Source organism: Myotis myotis, unplaced genomic scaffold (genome assembly GCF_014108235.1).
Source record: "Myotis myotis isolate mMyoMyo1 unplaced genomic scaffold, mMyoMyo1.p scaffold_m19_p_5, whole genome shotgun sequence".
Taxonomy (NCBI): Eukaryota; Metazoa; Chordata; class Mammalia; order Chiroptera; family Vespertilionidae; genus Myotis; species Myotis myotis.
Genome location: NW_023416357.1, coordinates 3,668,734 through 3,681,856, shown reverse-complemented (window position 1 = coordinate 3,681,856; position 13,123 = coordinate 3,668,734). Strand labels below are relative to the sequence as shown.

Genomic DNA, 13,123 nt, shown 5'->3' with positions numbered 1-13,123 from the left:
GCGCCCGTTTGCACAGCCACCAGTGCTGGCGGCCACTCACGCGAGTTTCCAGTCTCCAGTGCACGACCGCAGGCTCTCGCTCCCCGTCTTGGGCGAGGTCCACACTAGGAGCTGAAAGCACAGGAAGCCTTGCTCACAGGTCTTCCACCTTGGACAGGTCTTCCACCGCCCGGACTATTTAAAACCCTAATGAGCCCTGACTTCATTGTTTTCTTCAAGCTCTGTGGTCTTGCTGGAGGCTGAGCCATCTCCCAGTATTTCTTAGTAACTAACCCCCGGAAGGCGAAAAACATACCACAGTGTCTCTTGATAGTCTCAGTGTCTGTAACTTTTCTGTTTACATATTGACGGTTAGACTAAATGACTAAATGAATTTCGGGCCAAACAGTACATTTCAAGGCGTTGAAGGAAACAGCCAGAGGGAGCTTCTGGGGCAAAGATTCTGGGGGCTACTGATTGGGGAGAAGAGTTTCCTTCTCCTTTTGGTTGCAAAGTATTTACACTTCATTCCCCCATAACCTTCTCTTTTCCTACCCTCAGCCAGACACCCTGCCCTGACAGGCTTCTCTGGGAGCAGAGACTGTCGCCCCTAAACCCTCACCTTTCTGACTGTCAAGAGAACTGCTCTGGCTCCAGGAAGTGCAGCTTTCCCTGGGGCTGGGTTGCTGCAGATAGAGCAGGAAGGTGACACACTGGGAGGAAATAATCTCAGCGAAGAAAGAGAGGAAACCGTTCTTTCCCACAAACCTCTGCCCTCCCTTTTCCTCCCATCCTGACTGCGGAGCCAGGATGAGTGTGGTCATGTTGCAGCTCTGCTGCAGAGGAAGCTGCCGGGAGCCCTGCGGCCAGGGAGACGCCCACTGCCCTGTCGCAGCCCCAGAGAGAGAAGCAGCCACTGGCCGGAGAGTGGCCGGAGGTCTGCGTCGGCGGAGGGCAGGCCCTGCTGCCATGCTCCTGGGAACCTCTGCTCGGGGCCAAGCAATAAAACACGAGACCTCAGCTTGCGAGGGTAGCTGAGGTCATTGCCCCCGGGGGAAACGTCCCGTATGCATAGTGAGAACATAGAGAGGCGCCCTGTGTGAAGGGGATCTGAGCCGTGTATCTCACTCCTCAGGGGCCCCACGCGGCCTCGTCTGCTCCGATTTTGGCAGCTTGTGCCTGTTGGAGGGTGAGCGTGTGAGGGCTGCGTGTGCTGAGGGCTGGTCTCTACAAGAAGAGGCCAGGGCAGCGTGCTGCTGGCGAGCTGGCTGTTCCCCGAGGACTAGCGAGGACTTGTTTTGGTGTCACCAGGTGAGCAGCTGCTCTGTGAAGCCAGCACCGTGCTGAAGTGCGTCCAGGAAGACTCCTGCCAGCGCGGCATCTATGGCAAACTCGTCTGCACAGACTTCAAGATTGCGTTCTTGGGCGACGACGAGTCTGCACTGGAAAGCGATGTATGTCCGAGCCGCCTTTGGCTGCGTGGGGGGGCCGTGCAGTCGTGGCCCAGTGTCTGTCCCTGGCTCCCCAGCTCCTCCACCCCCAGCACACACAAACGCAGGCACAGGGCTCTGCTCACCTCTCTCTCTCTCTCTCTCTCTCTCTCTCTCTCTCTCTCTCCCTTTTTACACCCCCCCCCGCCCCCCTCAGTCCTTCAGGTGTCCTCCCTGGGGGAGGGCCATTCTGGAGCTTCCCACTTGGGCCTCCTGTCACGCGGGCTTGCATTTGACTTCAGAGGTTGACACTTTCTCTCATTTTCTTCTATATTTCATCGCAGCGTATAACTCATTGGAATCCCATCTCCCCAAATATACGGTCCCCCACCCCCACCCCGCCGTGTTCTCTATACTAAGCTCTTCCTTAAATTCGGGAGTTAAGCTCGTTTATGAAACGTGCCCAAGGCAGCCCTTGGATTGGGGTTTACGCTGCCCCGGTGGTGGTGTCACTGGATGAGCAGCGCAGCGCGAGGACTGGCCACGCCACTCGGGGAGCGCCACGCCGCCCGGCCGCCCTCGCTTCTTAAGCAGCAGCACCGTGGCTGGCGCAGAGTGCCGTCTCCTGGCCGCCGTCCTAGCGGCGTGGCTCCCAGTCCTGGGAACGAGCATTTACAGAAACGTGAGCCTGCCATGTTTTCGTCCTGGGCAGCTCTCACTCACCTACTTGCATTGGCGTGGACCGATCGTAACCTGCGTGCCACTTCAGCACCTCTCACGGTGACCCTGTGTCATGCCCGGGAGCGGCCCAGGAATGGCATGTTCGGCCTGGGTCTGACGAACCAGGGATCACAGCTCTTCACACGTTTTGTCCCCTTCCCAGGCACGTGGCTGCGTTGCCCTGTGTTTCTTAACGTGCCCATGGAGAACAGCGAGCTTCTGTATTAATGTCCAGCAGTGCATAGAAAGGAGTCACAGCTGTTCCCTTTTGAATCCTTTAGGAAACCCAGTTTAAGAATAAGATCATAGGAGAGAATGACATTCCGCTCCACTGTGTTGATCAGATTTATGGAGGTAAGTGTTAAGTATCTGTTTTCCCCGGGGGGAGAGGGGGTGCTAGCTCTGAAAGTGTAGCTGATAGTGTGTTTATGGTCTTACATAGTTTACTGTAATTTCTTCACATGTTATCTTCGTTTAAATCAGTGCTATGGATGATAAAGTTGAGATAGGAAGTGGTTGTTTGGGTCACCTAGCTGGAGGAGGTTGGACTTGACCTTGGAACCTGTTCTTCCCAGTCCCCACAGTGCCACTGCGTAGGGCTTTGTGTCGCTGTCAGCGTAGGTTTTACTGTAAAGGGGAACCTGGGGAAGGGCCGTGTCCTGCATGTGGCTGTCAAGCCTCGGCTCCACTCCTCTATTTCTGTAAGCAGGACTTTCCCAGAAACCATGCAGTAGTCATTTATGATGCTTTTAACACCAGGAGGAGCTGCATGGTCAAACTCAGACAGGGAGGGAGGTGGAAGGAGGGCCCTCAGCTACAAGCCAGGAGTTGACGGTCCTAGCCATGTCGCTAGGGTCTCCCGTCCATCGTTAGTAATCTCAGCTTTCGGAGCTGGGTTTTCTGCTGGTCGGTGGAGGCCGCTCTCCTGACAGTGGCCAGTCCCTTGAGTCTAGTGCTCCCTCCAGAGGAATGAGGGCCCTGAGCGGCTCAGAGCCAGGCCCTGCGGAGGGATGGGGGGCCCTGCTGGCTGCTGCTAGGAGGTAGCACCTCTCCTCTCACTTCTGCGCGCTCTCCTGGAAGGCAGTAGTGCACCTTGTTTCTTTGGCATTAACTTGTTGCCTTATAACATCATTTCCCTTCCTGGTTTTATCGTTTGTCATATGTGCAGTGTTTGATGAGAAAAAAAAAACTCTGTTTGGACAACTGAAGAAATACCCCGAGAAGCTCATCATCCACTGCAAAGACCTCCGGGTATTCCACTTCTGTCTGAGGTACACAAAGGAAGAGGAAGTCAAAAGGGTAACTAGCTGCCTGTGTTTCAGGCTGTATTTCCCACCAGGGTTTCCCCACTACTTTTTGCTTACGTTGCATGAAGGTGGAGGGCGCCTTTCACTCTGCAAAGTTGAACTTGGTTATAACCCCAGAGGCTTTGACAGAATTGAGAGACACTGGTGAAGTGTGCCTGTGTATTATCCTGGCACAGGCCACCGTTAGTTCTTTTTTTTCCCCCTCCTCCACCCTGCCACCTTTAGTTCTCTAGTCCATCATGTTTTCATTCCTGGAGCCTCTGCAGGGGTCAGGAGGCAGTGAGGGAAAGGGAAGGGGAGCAGCCAAAGCATCCCTCTTACCTGGCCCCCGACAGCCTTCCATGAGGCGGTAGCAGGGCCCCAGCTCCTGGGTGGATGAGCGTCTGTCTGGGAAGCAGTGAGGAATGTGGGAGGAGGAGGCCACAGGTCGGATGGGCAGAGCCGAGTCACGGGGTGACGCTGTGCTTTTGGACTTGGTGGTAGACTGCATCTAGTTGCCACAGCAAAACAAGATGAATAACTGCGTCAGCTGGTTACAGTGGTCATTGTGACTTCTAAGCTTTCTCTTGCTGAGACATTGAGGGGGTCACACTTGCCCCCCTGACCACGTGCGCCAGGGCAGCCCGGCGAGAGCCCAGTTCATCTCTGTCTGTGGCCCTGTGAGTTACGCACACTGACAGGCAAGCCCTTGATTTTCTCTCGGTCAGATTAGAGAACAGGGCCCCAGGATTTCCGCGAGCAGAAGAGTGGTGCAGACACGGAAAGTTCCCTGAGAAGCCGAAACTCGCTCTAAACGACGAGTTAGTCGTCTACCTAAACTTACTTTGGCTGGGAACCTTGAACAAAAAAGCACAATTGGTTGATGTCTTCTGATCCTTCTAGATGGAAGTCCTAAAGGCCAGAAATGGGTCAGGATGATTCCGTGTGTTGGTTATTATCTGATATCAGCTGTATGTTGTTAATGTCAGATTTTTAGAGTATCTACATATGGCCCTTGAGGTTTCTTAGCACGTAGGCTTTGAGAAATTGGGCTGTGCTTTAAAAATTTCCCTAGAAATTCAAAGCTCTTAGAAAACCTGACAGAATGGTTAGCCTTTGTTTATTTGGTGTTATTATAACAGACTAGAGGCCCAGTGCATGAATTCGTCCACGGTGGGGTCCAACCAGCCTGGCCCCAATGAGGGCGGATCGGGGCTGGGCCTGTCAGGAGGAGGAGATGGCCGGTGATTGGCTGGCAGGCCCTGCCCTCGATTGGAGTTGGGAGGCTGATGGGGGATGGGGCCAGCCATGGGGAAGGGCTGTGGGTGGTGGGCTGGCCAGTCCCGCCCCCGAATGGGGTGAGGGGTGTCAATTGGGGGACAGCGGCCTGGGGGAAGGGCCATGGGTGGTTGGCCGGTGGCCTTGCCCCTGATCGGGGTGGGAGGGCTGATCTGGGGTGGGACTGGGTGGGGGAGAGGGGCTGCAGGAGGTTGGCTGGCTGGCCCCGCCCCCTATTGGGGGGGGTGTGATCAGGGCCTGGGCCGGCCTCGGGGAGGGGCTGCAGGCTGATCAGGGTGGTGGGCGCCGATAGGGAATGGGGCCGGCCGGGGGGAGGGGCTGCAGGAGGTTGGCCGGCCAGCCTTGCCCCCTATTGGCAGAGGTGCGGTCAGGGCCAGGGCTGGCCTGGGGGAAGGGCTGCAGGCCTATTGTGGTGTGGTGGGCCAATCGGGGGCAGGGCTGGTAGGGGCAAGGGGGTGGGGCGTTTGGCCGGCTAGCCCGCCCTTGATCGGGGTGGGAGAGTCCAGTAGTGGGCAGTACTTATTAAAGGATACTTTTGAGAACAGTAACTGGGAAGAATGGGAAAAGAGCAGGCTTGAGCAGAGGAATAAGTAAAGCTGCAATGCTGGCCAGGCATCAGCCTCAGCAAACCACATAGAGCAGCGGTTCTCAACCTGTGGGTCGCGACCCCTTTGGGGGTCGAACGGCCCTTTCACAGGGGTCGCCTAAGACCATCGGAAAACACATATATAATTACATATTGTTTTTGTGATTCATCACTATGCTTTAATTATGTTCAATTTGTAACAATGAAAATACATCCTGCATATCAGATATTTACATTATGATTCATAACAGTAGTAAAATTACAGTTATGGAGTAGCAACGAAAATAATTTTATGGTTGGGGGTCACCCTAACATGAGGAACTGTATTAAAGGGTCGCAGCATTAGGAAGGTTGAGAACCGCTGACATAGAGAGCTCTTGGGTCAGTGGGGAGAAAAGGAGATGTATGTACTTGATCAGGCCAGGTTGCTGGCCACAGTGTGCGTCATAGCGACCGGTTAGGTTATTATGGTCATTAGGGCATTATGGTCGCTGGCTTTTTATATATATTGACTGGTGGCCCGGTGCATGAAATTCATGCACATTAAAAGAGAATTAATTAGAGGAAATATTTTAATATTGCTATTTGTCCTTTCTCTATAATAGAAGTGTTAGAGATGAAAGAAAATTAGTAAAATGTATATGAAAATAATATATAAATTTATTAATAAACAATAACAGCCTCATGTCCTCTGGCCGGCACCAGCCTCACATCCCCTGGCCTCGCCACGCATGCACGCAGCCTCCTGCTGATTGGTTGTTATGGCATAAGGGCGTCACGACCATTTGCATATCAGCTCTTTATTATATAGGATAGCTTCCTGGAAGCAGATCTCAGCGCATTGTCACATGCTGCCCCCAAGGTGCCTATTAGCTGGACTGAAAACTTAGACAACTCGGTGCTTTCTGCCAAAGACATGACTGCCTCCATTGCGTGCTTCTTTTCTAGATTGTCAGTGGCATCATCCATCACACCCTGGCTCCTAAACTGCTGAAGCGATTGTTTCTCTTCTCCTATGCAACCGCTGTGCACAGCAACACGCGTGAGTGTCTTGTGGGCTGTAGTTTGTAGGGGGCGGAGCTTCCAGTTTCTACCTGAAACTGCTGGGAGAAAACCCATCCATGGGGCATTTTCTCCTCTTCTCTAGCAATTGGTCCCCTTTGCCGGGGTGACACATGCAGGATTCTTTAAATAAAAAAAGTTTGTTATTTTTCCTGTGATCTTTGTTACTTTAACTCATTTTTTTAGGTTTGTTGTCTTTTTTTGAGGGATGATTGGTTTGTTTCTTATGAAAGGTAAAATCAACATATTATAACTGGGGATGTGAGATTATAGAGAAACAAAATTGAGACAAGTTTAACATTGCCCTGTTTGTCCCTGGATTCTTTTTTCCACTTTAATATACTTGGTGTCATTTCATCAGACTCTAGAGCAGTGGTTCTCAACCTTCCTAATGCTGCGACCCTTTAATACAGTTCCTCATGTTAGGGTGACCCCCAACCATAACATTATTTTCGTTGCTACTTCATAACTGTAATTTTGCTACTGTTATGAATCATAATGTAAATATCTGATATGCAGGATGTATTTTCATTGTTACAAATTGAACATAATTAAAGCATAGTGATGAATCACAAAAACAATATGTAATTATATATGTGTTTTCCGATGGTCTTAGGTGACGCCTGTGAAAGGGTTGTTCAACCCCCAAAGGGGTCGTGACCCACAGGTTGAGAACCGCTGCTCTAGAGGCTGCCTTGCATTCTAGAAGGTTTTTTTAAATATTTATATTTTTCAATCCTTACCTGAGGATATGTCTTTATTGACTTTAGAGAGGGAGAGAGAAAGATTGATGTGAGAAAGAAACATCGATTGGTTGCCTCCTAAAAGTGACCCAACCAGGGATCGAACTTGCAACCTGGGTATACACCGCAGCCGGGAATCGAACCCACCACTTTTGGTGGACGTGGGACTGTCTGGTAGGCACACCAACTGAGCTAGAAAGTCCTTAAACAACTAGAACATGCTTGATAGCAGATACTTGGGGCGGGGGGGTGGGGTGGGGAGGGGGAGTGGGACAGCTGTACATAAAAGAACACATCAGACGACAACCAGAAGGCTCATGGAATAGCTTGAGAGGCAGTGTCGACATAGGTGCCAGAATGCCTGGGTTTGAATTCCAAGTCCACCAGTTGCTAGCTGTGTGATCTTAAGCAAATTACTTACATTTTCTGTGTCTCAGTTTATTCATCTGTAAAATGGAGCTAATAATGGTATCTACCTCACTGAGATGTTCGGAAGGTTACATTAGGGAATGTAGGTGAACTACGCAGAAGAGTATGAGGCCCATCGTGAACTCTAAGGGTTTGCAGTTAGCATTAGTAAAAGAAGAATACATCAGAAAACTAGCTTGGGTAGAAAATGTAAGATTCCAAGTATTTTCCATTCAGCTCACTGGAAAAGAGAGTGGTCGTTTAAGGAAGTTTGGTCATCTGAATTAGCTATTAATAAGGCCTTGCACTGTAGTGTTTCCACAGATGTCTGCCTTCCTGCCCCGGTCTCTCCCTCCGGCTGTCCCCTTGCCCTGCCATTACTCCTAACAGGAAGTCGACGTTTGATGGTCCCGTGCTCGGTGCTTCTCGTCAGGGAGGTGGCATGTTAGCTTAACGCCCGTATCAGCCTTTCTGGAATGCAGAGTGCATGCCACTTGCTGCTCGTCAGCCAGCACGTGTCGGATGCTTGCTGAGGGGCAGGCACTGGGGCTCTTGGGTGAACAGGGCTACGCCCTGCCCGAAGAGCATCGCGTCGGAAGCAGCTGAGGGATGCGGCCTCTGTCGGGAGGGGCTGAGGAGCAGGAGGACGCGCCCGACCCCCGGGGAGGGAGGAGGGTGGGCTGCCAGAGGGCGCAGGCTGTGCCTGAGCTGACAGAGGACATGGGCATGTCTGGTGGGCACAGCGGGTACGGGCAGCGCTGGAGAGAGCTGAGAGCAGGTGGCGTTTGGGAACTATGGTGATTTAGTAGAAAAGGTGTGAGTTTTGGGGTCTGTCCCACTCGATTTTGCATCCTTGCTCAGCTGCTTAGTAGCTGTGGGGCTTTGGGCCTCTGTTTTCTCATTTTAAAAACCAATAGTGTTCATGTTTCCTTTGAAGTGTTGTGAAGAGTATAAATTGTTAAGTGTGTGACACAGAGGACGGTACTAAATGAGGGTTCATTGAGAGTATAACTGCATATTACACAGGACGGGTTATGTTCAGAGGATTACGTTGACATAAAACACAGTTAGCACGACTATTAGGCTGAACATAAAATTTGTTTCTTCATTCAATAAGTTCATCTTTTCACTTTTTTTTTTAATATACATATTTTATTGATTTTTTTCACAGAGAGAAAGGGAGAGGGATAGAGAGTTAGAAACATCGATGAGAGAGAAACATCGATCAGCTGCCTCCTGCATACCTCCTACTGGGGATGTGCCCACAACTAAGGTACATGCCCTTGACCAGAATTGAACCTAGGACCTTTCAGTCTGCAGGCCGATGCTCTATCCACTGAGCCAGACTGGTTAGGGCACATCTTTTCACTTTTAAAAAATATTTTTAAAATTGATTTTAGAGAGGAAGGGAGAAAGAAACATCAATGATGAGAGAGAATCATTGAACGGCTGCCTCATGCGCACCCCCTACTGGGGATTGAGCCCGCAACCCGGACATGTGCCCTGACCAGGACTTGAACCCAGGACCCTTCAGTCCTCAGGCTGACGCTCTATCCACTGAACCAAACCAGCTGGGGCTACCTTTTCACTTTAAATGTAAGTACAAGTACTGATTAGGTGCTGGCTCACAACTGCTTGTTGCAATATAAGGTATGCAAAATATGACTTTGTTGATTACTGTAATTTAAATAAACCTGTATTGGGTTTACACTTGAAAAATCATCCTCTATTTTTAGGAGTTCTGCTTCTTATATCCTGATTCTTGATCCGGACCTAGGGTAGAACAGTTTCTCAGCTGGCGAACATATGTCAGTCGTGTGCTGAAACCCTGGCAGTTTCGTTACCTTGTGGTGGCTTGTTGTGCCAGAAGGCCCAGGATATGAAGCATCTTGTATTCTATTTTAACCCCATCCTTCTTCTCTCCTCCTTCTAACCCCAGATTTTGATAAGTAAAGATTATATCAGATAATTGTGACTTGACCAGCTAGCTTTTTCACTGTGTAGGGGTGTGGAGAGCTGGCTGCTTTGCAAGCTGAGCACCTTTCACTGTTCTCAGGCTTAACAATTCATTACTGTGCTTGGCGGAAAGGTACTCCTAAATTCTTATGATGGCATTTTGGGGAAGGACCTATCTATATTGTGGAGAAAATGACCTGTTATGCTTGAATTGGAGTATTATTATTTATGTCCATGGGCAAACTTTATTGCATTTATCATTTTATGGACTTTTTAAATATTTGCTAGGTTTCGATTCCAGTTCTGCCATTGCCTAGCTCTGTGGCCTTGGGCAAGTCATTTGACCTTTCTGTGCTGCACCTGTAAGCTGGAAGAAAGGATATCATCTAACTTGTAGGGTTATAAGGATTTAGTTCGTTCATGTAGTTTGTTCAGAACAGTGCCTGGCACATACATATATACTTAACTACTGTGTTTTCTAAACCATTTTTCTTTTTATCATCCTTTATACAATGATCTGGTTTTATTAAAAAGAGCAGGTGGGAGTTTTGTCAGATACTTTATTTTCCCCAGAATGCTTGTTTTTTTAGATGTGTAAAGGCTTAAACTAACCGATTGGTGTAAATACCCCAAACTCTAATAGCGCATTTCACCCCAGCAAGCAGTGAGGCCTGGGCGAGGGCTGAGCTACAGAAGCAGTGTCCTGGGCATGCCCTTCCCGCAGGTGGTCGCCTGGCAGGGTGGGGGCAGAGGTGCCGTCCCCGTGACGCAGCCGTTGCCAGCAGGCCCGCCATGGCTCTGGGTGGTTGTGGCTTCAGGAGCGAGTGTTACACTGGAAACTCCTCTGGGCAGGGTGTCTTCAAAGTGAAGGAGGACTTACACTCAGGAATCTGGCATGCTGTCGGATGGGTTTGCATCCTGTGCACATATTGGCTAAACATCTATTTTAGCATTTGTGCTTAGCCCGTCTTCAGTGCCTCTCAGGATCTTTTTATGTCATAAAAATTGTCTCATGGTCAGGTGACTGAAAATGGAGCTATAATGGCTTTTGCAAGGAAAGGAATGAGAACAAGCCCTTTGCTACAGTATGAAAAGACAGAGAGCCTCGCCCCGCTGGAGTGGCTCAGTGGGTTGGCCCATGCACTGAAGGGCTGCCAGTTCCATTCCCGGCCAGAGCACATGCCTGGTTGCAGGTGTGATTCCCAGTTTGGGCGCAAGTACGGAAAGCAACCAATCTATGTTTCTCTCTCACATCAGTGTTTCTCTCACTCTCCCTTTCTCTCCCTTCCTCTCTCTAAGCATATCCTCAGGTGAGGATTTAAAAAAAAAAAAAAAGAGCCTCAGTCATAATTTTGGAATAATGACAAAAAAGAGGAACAAAGTTAGAATTAAGCAGTGAATCATTCTGCTTGGATAATCATGGGCATAGTAGAGGAAACTGGGGCCTGAGGATTCACTTTCACATCATTCACATACCAGCGCTTCATGCTAAGAGTGTATTGTCTTTTAAATTTATTTTGTTAGCCACCAATCCCCAAAACCATACTGTGATGTTTGACACACTGGAGGACTGGTGCTGGGAACTGGAGCGGACCAAAGGCAGCATGAAGTACAAGGCAGTGAGTGTCAACGAAGGCTACAGAGTCTGTGAGAGGTAAGCGCTCACGCTGTGCTTTTTAAAAACATCTTTACTGAGATTTAATTCACATGCCAGACAGTTCACCTGTTTGAAACATACCGTGTTTTCAGATATAGTCACACAGCTGGGCATCCATGACTCCCGTCAGTTTTCATCGTCCCCCAAGAAACTTCATCCTCATTAGGAGTCTCTCCCATGTCCTCACAACACCTCCAGCCCCAGGCGGCCACTCAGCTACTCGCTGTATCTATAGACTTGACTGCTCTGCACATTCATATAAATGGAGTCATGTAATACGCGGTCTTCATGCCTGGCTTCTTCCACTTAGCATAATGTTATTAAGGTTCATCCATGTTGTAGCATTTATTAGAATGTCATTCTTTTTTATTGCTGAATAATATTTCATGGGATGGATGTGTATACCACATTTTATTTACCCTTCATCAGTTGATGGGCATTTGGGTTATTTTCACTTTTTGGCTATTATGAATAGTGCTGCAGTGAACATTTGAGTCCAAGGTTTTGTGTGGATGTATATTTTCATTTCTTTTTGGGTAAATACTTAGGAGTGGAATTGCTAGGCCAGGTAGCGACTCTAAATTTAACTTTTTGAGGAACTGCACTCTGTTTTCCACAGCAATGACTCCATTTTACATTCCCATCAGAAGGTTCCCCTTTCTCCACACTAATACCCTTAAAGTGTCCCTTCAAACATTCAAAAGCAAATTTGTGTCTTTTCCCCCCATTACTGTATCTATAATCTAAGTGTAAAATTTTTAGAGGCGTCTCTGAATTTATATTGTGTATTTGCTTTCCTCTTATCAAACATTTCAATTTATTTATTCATGCAATAAAAATTTGTAGTGCCTACTCTGTGCCAGGAAGTCCTGGCCACTAAAGATACAGCAGCAAACAGTCTAAGGATCCCCGCCTCTCGGGAGCTGTCATTGCAGTGGCAGGAGATGTGACGGAGTGACTGAGCATTTGTAGTGGACTGGAAGGCAGAAGCGCCGAGGGGAAAAGTAGGTTAGGGCAGGGGGAGGACGGGTCAGCAGGAACCAAGGCCTGCGGTGGACTCTTGTCCGGCTGAGTGGGGAACAGCGAGGGGCCCGGGGCTGGAGAGGAGTGAGCCAGGGCGTGAGGTCGGGGAGGAGGGAGTGGCTGGAGGTGACTGCCTGGGAGGCTTCAGAAGGATTTATAGTTCAGTGAGGAGGAGTCTGAGCAGAGGCAGGATGTGCTCTGACCTACATTTTAAAGGATGACTCTGCATAATTCTCTTTTGGAAACTTGAATCTTATCATTTTGGAGCATAACGCCCAGCACTCTGCTGACAGTTTCATAAAATTTGAACAGTAGTCTTCCCTTACCCATAGTTTTGCTTTCCATGGTTTTAGTTACCTGTGGTCAACTGCAGGTCAAAATATTACATGGAAAATTCCAGAAATAAACAGTGCATAAGAGTGAAATCAGGTGCTGCTCTGAGCAGCGTGAAGAAACCTCATGCTGTTCGACTGCGTCCCTCCCAGGATGTGAATCACGCCGCCCTGTCCAGCTTGTCCGTGTGCAGACGCTCCTGCCCCTCACAGCCCTGTTGGTTCTCAGACTGACGGTCGTGGTATCACAGCGCTTGTGTTCACGTGACCCTTCTCTTACTCAGACATGGCCTTAAAGTGCAGGAGTGGTGATGCTGCAATTCAGTAAATGCCAAAGGAACGGTGAGGGCTTCCTTTAAGTGAGAAGGAGAGTGCAGCACAAGAAGGTATTCTGAGAGAGAGGACCACTGTAAGCCTGCTTTTGCCCCACCCCGTGTACCCTCAGAGCCTGGGTTGAAGAGGGACCCCAGAAGGGGGAGACAGGGAGTGCATTAATGAAAGCCCCCTGGGTAGGGAGAGGGACTCCGATCAGTCTGGAGAGGAGGAGAGACCCAGTGTCTACGTCCCCTTCCCCCGCGGTCCGAGCGGCTGCTCCAGCCCCACAGTCTGCTCCTTCCCCTGAAGAGCTTTCTCGTCCCCGTC

The 13,123-nt window shown here is 49.5% G+C and overlaps 1 protein-coding gene across 2 annotated transcripts in view; it reads left to right on the top strand.

Annotated features, from left to right (window-relative positions):
• MTMR12 (myotubularin related protein 12) overlaps positions 1-13,123 on the top strand; it is a 50,514-nt gene that overhangs the window by 18,114 nt on the left and 19,277 nt on the right. The window contains exons 3-7 of one of the 2 annotated variants that reach the window (XM_036308881.1): positions 1,291-1,433; positions 2,411-2,483; positions 3,298-3,428; positions 6,249-6,342; positions 10,994-11,123. In XM_036308881.1, coding sequence (XP_036164774.1) covers positions 1,291-1,433; positions 2,411-2,483; positions 3,298-3,428; positions 6,249-6,342; positions 10,994-11,123 — 571 coding nt within the window. The remainder of the gene's footprint in view (positions 1-1,290; positions 1,434-2,410; positions 2,484-3,297; positions 3,429-6,248; positions 6,343-10,993; positions 11,124-13,123) is intronic. The other variant, XM_036308882.1, reaches the window with a different exon arrangement.